General features: G+C 50.1%; 1 protein-coding gene across 1 annotated transcript; it reads left to right on the forward strand.

Moving 5' to 3' along the window:
• The first annotated feature begins 238 nt into the window (after nucleotides 1-238).
• LOC125719529 (PR domain zinc finger protein 1-like) lies at nucleotides 239-9,349 on the forward strand. Its single transcript, XM_048994395.1, has 5 exons — nucleotides 239-822; nucleotides 2,095-2,338; nucleotides 5,210-5,973; nucleotides 6,583-6,711; nucleotides 7,160-9,349. Exons 1-5 carry the CDS (start codon nucleotides 814-816, stop codon nucleotides 7,709-7,711), a joined length of 1,698 nt encoding a protein of 565 aa, XP_048850352.1. The 5' UTR covers nucleotides 239-813; the 3' UTR covers nucleotides 7,712-9,349.
• Nucleotides 9,350-12,888: the final 3,539 nt, after the last annotated feature.

Below are 12,888 nucleotides of genomic sequence, written 5' to 3' on the forward strand. Positions count from 1 at the left end.
TGCCGAAGACTCAGATAGACCATCAGATCGTTCATGAGACGCGCAGGTGCGTGGGCGTGTGTGTGTGCGCGCTCCACACATCTCACAATGATGTCACATCCTCCTGAGTGCCGGGCACTGGAGCGAGTCACCAGTGTGGTTCTGCTGTGGTGAGGGAGGGGGGTCACGCCCCCCTCTCCCCCTACCAAGCCCTCTGGGTCGTAAAAGACAGATCGAAGCTTGTTTGGTGGAGGTTATGTCGTGCACATGAACTCTTCATATGGAGGTGATGGACGTAGATGGGAGCTTCTGAGGGCGATGCACTGGCAACCCAGGGGTTAAGTCAGCAGGGGTGGGCAGGTTTTACTGGAGGCTGCTCGTCGGGACTTGACTCAGCAGGGTGAAACCCCTCCCATACAGCTGTGTCACTGTGCGTGTGTCTGTGTGTGTGTGTGTCTGTATGTCTGTGTGTGTGTGTGTGTGTGTGTGTGTGTGTGTGGGTGTGGGTGAGCACATGGTTCCGCCTGCAGGTCAGCACTGATAAAGGAAGGAAGCAAGCTGATTTAAGCCAGTGACTGAGTGACTGACAGAGCGACTGAGTGACTGAACACACGACGTCTGAGGACGGTCCCACGGCACTCAGCGCAGAATTTACAGCAACGCGGGGGCTGGCAGAACAGCACAGGGAGAGAGGAACAGTAGAGCGCAGGAAGCAGGAGCAGGAGCACAGGCAAGGAGGCGCAGTGGCACACAGGCACAGGGAGGAGCACGCCACAGCACAGGCGAGGAGGTGCGGCAGAGCATTGCTTGGACTGTGAACCTGACACCATATACATGGCAGAGGTGATGATACCGCTCTGTCCTTGGACCCGCTCTTTCTGGCTTGGGACCCACTCTTTCTGTCCTGGGACCTGCTGTCTCTGGTCCAGGACCCGCTCTGTCTCTGGCTTGGGACCCGCTTTTTCTGTCCTGGGACCACCTGCTGTCTCTGGTCCAGGACCTGCTCTCTCTCCGGCTTGGGACCCGCTCTTTCTGTCCTGGGACCTGCTGTCTCTGGTCCAGGACCCGCTCTCTCTCCGGCTTGGGACCCGCTCTTTCTGTCCTGGGACCACCTGCTGTCTCTGGTCCGGGACCCGCTCTCTCTCCGGCTTGGGACCCGCTCTTTCTGTCCTGGGACCTGCTGTCTCTGGTCCGGGACCCGCTCTTTCTGTCCTGGGACCTGCTGTCTCTGGTCCGGGACCCGCTCTCTCTCCGGCTTGGGACCCGCTCTTTCTGTCCTGGGACCTGCTGTCTCTGGTCCAGGACCCGCTCTGTCTCTGGCTTGGGACCCGCTCTTTCTGTTCTGCGACGTCCTGTCTCAGGCCAGAGCCCACTGTCTCTGTCCTGGGACCCACTCTTTCCATTTTGGTGGACTTGCCGTCTCTGGTCCAGTGGACCTGCTGGGCTGCAAGTGTGCAGAATAGTGTCTTGCTGGATGAGGGTGAGTGTTCACCCCGAGGTTCTTGAGCAGTAGTGTGCACCTTTTGGGTTTGGGTCAGGACACAGGCCAGGATGCCGCTGCTCTCTGCCTCTGCTTGTCGTCATCCTGTCCTGACTGACCTCTAGGATTTATGGGAGATATCGGCTGAAGATTCATTAATTTATTCATCTTGCAGGAACTGTCACAAACAGTATGAGCAGCAAAAAATTAAATTATTGTAAATCCCATACCAAAGATGTTTGTGAAATGTATGATGACATGACATGCTTAAGATGATTTAGGAGACATGTGACCCACACAATGCTGTATGACAATGTCTATTCTGTTTGGCGATGTGCAAGGTCTGTTCTATTGAATGTGCTCAGGGTCAGTTCTGTTTAGAGTTGTTCAGGGTCAGTTTTTTTTGGCAGTGTTCAGGATCTATTCTTATTGGCAGTGTTCAGGATCTGTTCTGATGAAGGTGTTAACAGTCAGTATGGTTGAAAGTTATCAAGGTCTGTTCTGTTTTGCACTGTTCAGGGTCAATTTGGTGGTGTGCTATGTGCCTTGCGGTGTTTAGCTGGCCAGTGTGAATATCTGGCACACGTGTGGAGGTGTCCAGTGCTCACTTTGGTCCTCTTGCCTCTCCATCGCAGATCTATTATGGAGGACAATTGCATCAATTTGTTGACGGTTACAAAGTGCACCGCAGCAATTGGATGCGCTATGTCAACCCAGTCCGCTCACCGGCTGAACAGAATCTGGTGGCGTGCCAGGATGGGCGTGACATCTTCTTCTACACGATCCGGCCTGTGGACACGCAGCAGGAGCTGCTGGTGTGGTACCACCAGGAGTTCCTCCAGAGGCTGCATAGGTCAGAGACCCAGGAAAGTCCTCAAAGTGAGTTCCTCGTGTGTGTGTGTGTGTGTGTGTGTGCTTTCACTCCCACCTATTTGTCCATCTTGCCTCAGCTCTTCTCTTCTCACTCCCCTGCTGTTACCCATTGACCCCTTTGATTTTAAATATGAACAGTACTGGGGGTATTTAACCAATGTGAGTGAAATTCAGAAAACAATTTTCTTTTTTTTTTGCTCCTCACCTGATTTATCAGCCTACCTGGTTCTGAAACAACTGGAAGCATTAGGGGGACTTTATCTGCTGGCTCACGTGCAAGTTCAGTGACTCACAAGCCCACAATCACACACGCGTACATCTTAAGAGCGTGTTCTTAGGAAAATACCAGCAAGCTAAGCAGTGGTTGATGACCGACCATGCCGTGCCTTCCTAACCCTCCTGATGCAGGATTCCTTGGAAACTCGTGTCCTTTGCAGCTTCCTCATTCTCTGTGTCTGTCCAATGACACTCTTCTGTATCACGTGCAGTTTAAGCAGGAATCAGTCATGGTCCCAGGTACAAAATTTTCTCTCACAGTGTTTCCTGCAGGCTGATCTGCCTGGTTTCCCTGAAGGATGCATTATCTCTCTCTCTCTCTCTCTCTCTCTCACTCACACACACACACACACACACACACACACACAGACAGACACACACACAGGTTTGTAATGATATCCCTGTGGGGACTCTCCATGCATTTTTATGGGGAAAACTCTAACTCTAACATGATGACCTTAACCCTTAACCCTAACCATAAGTAACCCAAAAAAAATTAATTTTTTTAATTGCTTTCACAGATCTTTGTGGGAAATTGAAAAAATGGTCCCCACAATGTCAAAAATAACCAGTTTTCATTAAATTGTGGGGGACAACTCATAACCCTAATGCACACACGCTCAAACACACACACACGCTCAAAGTGAGATGCCTGATTCACGCAGACACACATACGCTCACTCATACGATTGCACCATCTGACACACCTTAGAGGGCTCATTGAGACAGTGTGATTTGTTCACACATTCGTGTGTCGGTGTACAATTCACACACTGAGACAGACACTCTCACACACATACCAGTCTTTATACTGAGGTTCACACACACGAATAATCAGTCGATCAATCCGGACTTGATTCCAGTGAGTTCTATCTTGCTTGATGAGTGTGTCCTCAAGAGAGAGTCACTGTGACTTTATGAACTGGTCATATTGCATTTTTCTCTTATCCATGACTGGGATGATGCACTATCAAACATTCAGCACTCAACCCCCTTTTCCATACCCTATAGTCTGTTCTTTTCACCACATTTTGTTGGATTCTTGTTTTATCTTTAATGTCCTTGAACAATCCTTAAATGCATTTTTCTCTCAGATGAATTTGGTGACATAGCAGAAAGATTATGGTTCATGAAATTTTCTAAATGACATACACAGGAAATGGCAAAGTTCTTTCGAAAGCGCACATACTTTTGGTGCCAGTAAAACGTCTCTGGATTTAAATGATTATGAAAGAGAAAGTTACCTCAATCCCGCCAGCCACTTCCCCCGTTATCGGTGGATATTGTCAGTACTTCTATAGTTCTATATTTTTTCCATTACTAGGTTGCTGTCCTCTTCAGACCTTTTTAAATTATTATGTTGAGTGTTTAAACTAAATATCCATCTGGCCGTCCATAACCCCTAACCGACATCTGCTTACGCGGCAAAGGGCATTTAAATGTTACCAAAGCTGTTTACTAAAGCATTCCGCTTCACTTTCTCGCTAACAAGGCTGCAACTTTTGTGCTGATTCCTACCAGTTGAAAGCGAACTAAATCTTAGCCTTTTCTAGTTAACTTGATCTTGGTGATCAAGATCTTGGTGATTTACCCACCAAACCGTAGTCTGGCCTGACTAATATGTCATTACCATTTATGTGTTTGTTCCCCGCTCGGGTGTTTGGCAGCAGGGGGGGAGGGTTCTCGCCTGGTGGATGTCACAAACGATTCCCAACTTCTGCAACCGCCATCGTGCCATGTGACGCGGCGGGCTGAGTGTGATCGGGGGCACAAGTGACACTTAGAGCAATTGGCAAAAAAACACAAGATGTCAAGGACGGCCAGAAGAGCCTGGAAAATTTAAGCGGATGACAATAAGAATGACAGCGGCGAATTCTCACGCCTCTTTCCTGTTTTGGCTAACCGGCACAAAGCCACATGAAAGGAGCATGACGGCGCATTTATCAAGAAAGGGGGCGCCACAGAGCCAGAGGGCATGTGCTTGGAGAATCCCGCAGTGCCACTTCTCTGATTCACACTGCTGGCTCCTGTGCAGACGGACTGTCGCCTGGGGAGGTATCCCAACAGCGCGGCACTGTTGACAGAAAAGCAGAACCCCGAGAAAAGGGCACGTGGTCGTGGTGCAGCATGATCGGCAACTGCGTGTGGGGCGCAGAGCCTGCGTGTGAGGGGAAGTGTGTTCAGCACGAGACCGATCCCTCTCACTTTCCCTTTCCAGCATTGAAATCACTAAGACACACACACGGACACACACACTCAGTCACACACATATGTACACACACACACAGACAGAAATACACACACACTCAGACACAGATATACACACAGAGACTGAAACACGCACACACCTACACACACACACACACACTGATATGAGCTGGCAGTTCCTCACATACACTGACATACTTATAGTCACAGATACAGATAGTGGACCAAACATGTCAGGCAGGTGCTTATTTTTATTTTCCTGTTTATTTGATCAGATAACATCGCACGCGCTGTTCAGTTTCAGATCTGCTTCGCTGCCTGCGGCTGTGCTGCTTGCCGCTCTCCTCCACTTCGTCTGTTAAGGTCCCTAACAGGTCCTCCTCCTAACTGCAGAACTGCTGGACACAGACCCCAGAAGCCCCGGCCACCAGAGACACGCAGAGCTGGTCCGGAGCCTGGACACGCTGGCTGGAGAGGAGGAGGAGGTGCTGCAGAGGGACACTCCCCCCGACACCCCAGACGAACATCTCATGGACATCAGCCAGACTGAGAAGCAGCGGGCAGCCTGCAGACCATCACCCCGCCCTGAGCAGCGAGAGCTTTCCCTGGCCACAGAGGCCTACGCTCCCCCACTGCCCCCCCACCAGCATGGGCTGTATGACCCCCACCAGGGCCTGCTGCCCCACCCCCTCTACTCTACCTCTACCTCCTTGACACGCCCCTACCCACTGCTCTCACCTTATTCTGCCCATTACCCACGCCTGCTACAGTATTCCCCACCGCATCCAGGGCTGCTGCCCCCTGCAGACTCCACAGTGTATGGCAGCTGCCTGACCAGCAACTGCTTGCCCATCTCTGCAGCAGCTTGCCCCGGCATGCTGCCCAGCCCCTTGCCCTACCTCACCCCGCCACATAGTGGCCTGAAAAAGCGGCCCCCTAATATGTCCCCTCCCAGGCCCCCCCCCAGCCCCCCCAAACCTCCTCGGCAACCCCCATCTTTCTGTGCTGATTCTGTGGACCACAGGCCAGCCACACCCGACGGCAGTTCCGGGTTAGGCCACCGATCACTGCCATACCCACTGAAGAAGCAGAATGGCAAGATCAAGTACGAGTGCAACGTCTGCAGCAAGACGTTTGGACAGCTGTCCAACCTCAAGGTGAGCAAGACTGGTGACATATACTGGTGCTGGTCTGTCTGCCGCGGTGGCGGCGTTTGCGCGTGCTGGCTCCGATCGCCGCCAGTGTGTGTGCGCGTGCTGGCTCCGCTCGCCGCCAGTGTGTGTGCGCGTGCTGGCTCCGATCGCCGCCAGTGTGTGTGCGCGTGCTGGCTCCGATCGCCGCCAGTGTGTGTGCGCGTGCTGGCTCCGATCGCCGCCAGTGTGTGTGCGCGTGCTGGCTCCGATCGCCGCCAGTGTGTGTGCGCGTGCTGGCTCCGCTCGCCGCCAGTGTGTGTGCGCGTGCTGGCTCCGCTCCACGCCAGTGTGTGTGCGCGTGCTGGCTCCGATTGCCGCCAGTGTGTGTGCGCGTGCTGGCTCCGCTCGACGCCAGTGTGTGTGCGTGTGCTGGCTCCGCTCGCCGCCAGTGTGTGTGCGCGTCCTGGCTCCGCTCGACGCCAGTGTGTGTGCGCGTGCTGGCTCCGCTCGCCGCCAGTGTGTGTGCGCGTGCTGGCTCCGCTCGACGCCAGTGTGTGTGCGCGTGCTGGCTCCGCTCGCCGCCAGTGTGTGTGCGCCTGCTGGCTCGGATTGACACCGGCGTGTGTCTTTTAGGTGCACCTGCGTGTCCACAGTGGCGAAAGGCCCTTCCAGTGTCATGTGTGCAAGAAGAGCTTCACTCAGCTGGCCCACCTGCAGAAGCACCACTTAGTTCACACAGGAGAGAAGCCACATGAGTGTCAGGTAAATGGGAGGGAGGGGCCGTGGGTTAGGGTCCTGCGCCTGTGATCGGACGTTTGCTGGTTCAAGTCCCAAGATCGACAGAGTGATGTCACCATTGGGCCCTTGAGCACAGCCCTTGCACACAATTAATCTAGGGACTGTCTGACCCTATTTTCTTGGAAATGGACAACAAACAGGGACATGCAGAGACAGCCTGCGCTAGGGGAGCGTTTTAGGGATGCAGGGATGCAAAAATGTCAATGCAGAGGGGGGCCCTGGCCTTCAGCAGACAGGGGCCGTTTGCATTTTTGCTCGGGGCCCCTGCGTGCTGAAGGCCGGGGCCCCTCTCTGCCTCTGTACTGTGTGGGGCTGAGCTGGAAAGCTCCGCACTGACCTATGGGTGACGCTCGCTCTGCGAGGCGTGTCTTGCTATCTTGTTCTTCACAGCCTGCTCCCCTCCCCCCTCTAGGTGTGTCATAAGCGTTTCAGCAGCACCAGCAACCTGAAGACACACCTGCGTCTGCACTTGGGAGAGAAGCCCTACCAGTGCAAGCTCTGCAGCACCAAGTTCACGCAGTACATCCACCTGAAGCTGCACCGGCGGCTGCATGACGGCCCAGAGCGACCCCACCGCTGCCCGCGCTGCCCCCTCACCTTCCTGCACCGCTTCTCCCTGGCCCTGCACCAGCGTGATGGCTGCGGCGCCAACCTGCCCCCAGCTGTTGCAGAGCTCATCGCCCGCTTTGACAGCAGCGCAGAGGCCGACAGCATGCCTGAGAGTGCCGATGCTGCCCTGGCCGAGGCTGCCCTGGGCCGCTGGCTCGCCCGGGAGATGGAGCTCAAGGAGGACCAGGGCCTCCTTCAGCTACTGGGGCTCAAGCCATGCCACCTAGGCCCCGCCCCAAGCCCCGCCCCAAGTCCTGCCACAAGTCCCGCCTCCAGTGTCGCCACCACATACCAGGAGCGTGCTAGTGTGCTGCACCTGCGCAGCCAGCCACTGATGAAGGCGGAGGTGGAGTGAGGACTTCCTGCAGACATCCGCTTCGTCTCGTCCACACCTAGACTGCGAATTTCGAGGGGGCAGGGGGGGGTCTTAGGGTCCCACACAGAGACACCAAAATGAGGCTCCTCTTCTTTCCTCGTAACGTGGGCACCCTACAATTGCACTTCCGGTCACCGCTGATGACCAGGGCTGGCCCCTAAGGGAGCGACCGCATCCACTCTTCTCTAGACACATTTGTTCTTATGCTGATCAATGTACGCGAAAGCATCTAGGTGCCGAACTTTTGACATTTTCTTAAGCTTTATTATGTATTGGCACACATGTGTCACCACTCAGGGTTAGCCAGGCCTTTTGGTTCCCCTCTGGGGAATGACGGCACGCTTACAGACGACGGTTACTGCACTTCTGAAAGAAAAAATCACCTGCAGAGGGAGAGAGATGGCCTCTGTGCCCAGCTAAAGGTGCGTGTGACATTGTGTGCGTGTGCGTGTGTGTGTGTGAGGCCAACATTGCAGAAAGAGGAAGGAGCAGCATGTTTGTTTTGGACGTGAGGGAGGACTTTCCTGGGAAAATTCAGGCCTATGTTCCTATTTCACACACAAAGGCTTGAATTCTTATTTTGTTTTGTTTTTTAATTCTTGTCTGTTTGAAAAATCTCAGCGAAAGATGCAAAAAGCAATCAGAACTCTCACCCTTAGAAAAAGGAAGGGGAAATCCAAGCAATTTGCATTTTTGTACCTGGTAGCTACTTTGCCGAGCATAGACATGGACTGGTCAGCACAAGCACATACTGGTCAGCACAAGCACATACTGGTCAGCACAAGCACATACTGGTCAGCACAAGCCAGCAGTGCAATGACCAGCATCACCGCCTCTACAGCAGTAGTTCCTGTAGCGGCCTGAACAGACACTACCTTGTGGAGTGGGGGGGGCACTATGCAAAACCCTTTTATTTTAAATTAAAACAGGGTATGGATGAAGGCGTGTTCTACAGCAACTTGTTTGTCTGTGTTTGTTTTTTGCAGACATATATATAGGAATTCGACTTGTCTGTCCTTCACTGGCATAGTAATGGTTTCAGGTCCATCGCTGTAGCGGATTGGGAGAGCAGCATCTGCGGACCCCATTTGCTCACAAGCGAAGTTTTACGTACACAACATTCACAGCATGCCGACCAACCAAAAGCACAAAGGCTGATGGGACCCACACAGCCCCCCCACCTGGGGCTCTCCCTAGGCAATGCCCCCGCACACTGTAACATCGACACCCCGCTATACCATACCTCTGGAAATCTCAGGTTAATTACGTACCAGTTTCAGTTTACGTGTTGTTCAGATGAGTGGTTTGGACCTCATGTATGTGTCTAGTCATAATAGATTCATTTGCTATTGTGTTTTAAGTCTCTTTTATAACTGGAAAAAGCAGGGAATTAAACTCTGTTACTGACTCAAGACAGGATGCCAGCCAAGCCATGTAACTGTATTACATGTAAATGTATTACTTAATTGTCATTAAGTAACTGTATACTTTTTTGTACATTATGTCCTTATCTGTTAAGTTTATTTTTGCCTAGAACTTGATACTTTGTATATGAGAAACTATTTTCATTTGATATTCATAAAATATGTAGATAATATTAAACCTCTTTTTATTTTGTTCGGTGCCTCAGCTGATTTTTGTGGGCAGAATTGCAAGACACAGTTTTCACTGCACATTTGGAGAAATGTACGTTTTCTGCTTGCGCGCTGAAAACGTGTTGTTCCACCCCAAAAAGAACATAAGCTTGTCCTTTGAAGGCAGACACACAATCTTACTGCGCATTATGCTACTTCAGCCACCTGACCCTGACCACCGTACATCTGCTTTCTCCATCTCCCTTATTAATCACTGAACTCCATCTGACTCCGGGCTGTCATGTACCGACCATTTCCTTGTCGCACTTCTCGAGAAAAGCCCTGTCACAAACAAACTGGCTTTGCTGCTTATTCTCTTGGAATTCCACCAACGTAAGACCATTCAGTCATATTTAAGCTGAGATTTAGCCGGTCATTTTCTGTCTATTCGAAAACGAAACCCGGGCGTATTAATCTGTGTGACCATCGAGTTGACTCAGAATCACAGACATATTACAGAAAGTATTCCAAGCAAAACACTGCAAGCAGCTTCCTTCATTCAAAACAGGAAACATCCACGTTATCTTTTCATGTGAGATTTATCATGCAAACCGAAAGCTGTGACATGCATTCTGTCGTTGTTCTGGTGGCTTATATTGCCTGAAAACCTAAATAATTAAAATTCCTATAGAGCCTATTGCCCTCGTAGTGGATTTCATCAGAATGAATATTTATTTCACAGCCAGTTTCGGGGATGTACAATAATACATGTACAATGGCATGTATGTGACTTGTATTTATATGAGTGTCTGTGAGTCAATGTGCTGCTTTAAATGTATAACTGCCACAACAATGGAGATCCTCAAATAGACGACGCTAATAGATGCTTCCACGCCGGTGTTTTTCCTGAATTAAATAAGCAGTTGATATCCCAGAATGCTTTGAGGCACACATTAAAATTCGGGGCAAAGCCAGTTGCTTGATGTTTTGGTATCGCAGCTTGGGAAAGTCTCTCAGTGACAGTGAACTGCTGGCTCCGGTTTGCCCGGCAAAGGTCGCTTAGTTGGTTGGATTTAGCTTGTATGTCGTATTCAGTTTGCCAAACAGAGGCACCTTACTATAGCCAAAAATGGAGTTTTGCAAACGGAGTGCCGTAAATAGTACAGTCGGTGGTTGATTGAGGAATGGAAAGAAAATCATATGGTCAGATGAGTCATGCTTCTCAGCGGCGGTGCGAGCGGCGCTTAACCAGGAGATGCTGGTGGCCGGAAAGGCTGCGATCTCATCGGTACACTGTCCTGGGGGATCTGTTTCGGGGACTGGCGCCTCTCGCTGGCAGAGCTTAGGTCAAACATTCGCTGACCAGGCAAATCCATGACAATTACACATAAATAGTTCCTGGAGTGCAAATCCGTGTTTCCCTAAAGAATTACATTTTTTTGTATGTAAAACATCAAATGATTGACAGATCATTCATGAACATTGGGAGGGGCCCAGATTTAAATGAAAACGGATGAAAAGGCAAATGAAAAATGGAAAAGCAGCTGGATTGGAGTCGATCGTACAGGGGAATCGTACCCCCATAAAGCCAGGTATTTACGGTAGCTGTTACATAAATCTACTGGAAATATGCTACATGTGCCATGAGCAGTGTAGCACGGGAGGCCATGCCTAGCGAGTTCAGGCCTAGGACTGACCAAAAGATGTCAACCCGCAAAGTTATCTCCTAGGAGTCCAAGCCCAGCATAAAAGGACCTACAGGTATCTGTCTCCACAATAAAAGTACGTGAGTCAACTATCAGAAAGAAATTGGACAAAGTTGGCCAACATGGGACAGGTAAGCATAATCCCATCTCTTAAAAAAGAATGTAAATGCGCTAGGGTGTTAGATAAGCTGAGTGGACCAATAAGCCGTGGATGGGTACTCTGGAAGTATGGGTCCGTAAGACCAAGAACCGGCTTGGAGCAGAAGAACCACATACCAGCAATGAATTATCTGATTAACTGAAACTGAACCAAAAAATGACTTTACAACATAACGATGACCTAAGACAACGATAGAGAGTTGAAGCTCAGATGTAACCCTTTTAAAATGCTATGGAAATACCTCAATCATCACTCAGTTACAGCAGCTCTGTAACTCGGTCTGAGAGACTTACAGGCAAGTAGAATAAAGGCTTAGATTAGGTTATGTCTGTCAGACTGGGTGACAGACTATTGAACTAGTATTCCTACCCTAGAGCACTGCATGTTATGTTAGTTTTTATTTAGAAACCTGCATTATTTTCACATTTTTCTACCTTGATCCAATGAGATACGAAGATGACATATTCAATGATATTAAACATATGTCCAAAGATGTAGATATATGCTAATGTGGATATATACAAATGTGGTTAAGTATGTGTAGATATTCATGTGGATGTGTATGTATAGATATTCATGTGTTTATCTTGCTGGTGGTGCTTTTTCAAGGCAGGCTTATCAGTCTTTCTAGTAACCAAACCACAGGAGTTACAGTAAGCAGAAACAGCGCTAGTTACAGTCACTGCTCACAAAATCGCTGTTCCTCCTTTCCCTCGAGGTGCGGAGCCTGTGTTTTCAGCTGCTAGCGTCTGATCTGATGTCACAGGGGAAATCCCACCTCCCAACCAGAGCAGATGACATCTGCACTCTGTGACAGTCTCTCAGCCTCCCTGCATCTGTCGTTCAGCCAGGCGGCACCTTCCAACACACTTATAGGGGGGAGCCACCGTGCAGCTCAGTAGATTAGGTCTCTGTGCCTGTGATCAGAAGGTTACCAGTTTGAATCCTGTTCTGCTTATGAATATGGGTGTGTGTGTGTGTGTCTTGAAGGAGTGCATGATGGGACAGGTGAAAATAAGCATTCAAATGTACTTGTGCTAATGGCAAACAAAGCATCATTTCATTAGATAGAATCTTAGGGAGTTTGCATGTTCTCCTCATGTCGTCGTGGGGTTTCCTCCGGGTACTCCAGTTTCCCCCCACAGTCCAAAAACATGCAGAGGCTAATTGGAGGTGCTAAATTGCCCGTAGGTGTGCATGTGTGAGTAAATGGTGTGTGAGTGTGCTTTGCGATGGGCTGGCCCCCCATCCTGGGTTGTTCCCTGCCTTGTGCCCATTGCTTCCGGGATAGGCTACGGACCTCCCGCGACCCAGTAGGATAAGCGGTTTGGAAAATGGATGGGTGGATGGAATCTTAGGGTCTCTACAGTGACCATTGTCCCAAGACCTAAGTGCAGAGGTAAAGAACAGCGGTTACTTACTCTTGAGGTGTGTGGGGGATCCGTGGGGTATGACCTAAACAATGATGTGTACGGGGTTACTTCTGGCTTTCTCTTTATCCACCCTTCCAAACTCTTTAGTGCTCCCTCACTACTTCCATTTGTCAGTCGATCTCGGTCTCCGATTTCAATATCAAGCTAAAAACCTTTTTGCTTGCTCAAGCATATAACCTTCCCTATCCGTAATATGTTTTTTCATTTTCTTATCTGTTTACCTTATTCTATGTAAGCGTCTTTGAGATCCTGAAAAGTTCCATATAAATAATATGTAGTATTA

This window comes from Brienomyrus brachyistius, chromosome 23 (genome assembly GCF_023856365.1).
Source record: "Brienomyrus brachyistius isolate T26 chromosome 23, BBRACH_0.4, whole genome shotgun sequence".
NCBI classification, from domain to species: domain Eukaryota; kingdom Metazoa; phylum Chordata; class Actinopteri; order Osteoglossiformes; family Mormyridae; genus Brienomyrus; species Brienomyrus brachyistius.

Coding starts and splice junctions, on each gene's coding strand:
- LOC125719529 (XM_048994395.1), top strand. Junction 2,339..5,209: donor GACCCAGGAAAGTCCTCAAA/GTGAGTTCCTCG, acceptor TCCTAACTGCAG/AACTGCTGGACACAGACCCC. Junction 5,974..6,582: donor GACAGCTGTCCAACCTCAAG/GTGAGCAAGACT, acceptor TGTGTCTTTTAG/GTGCACCTGCGTGTCCACAG.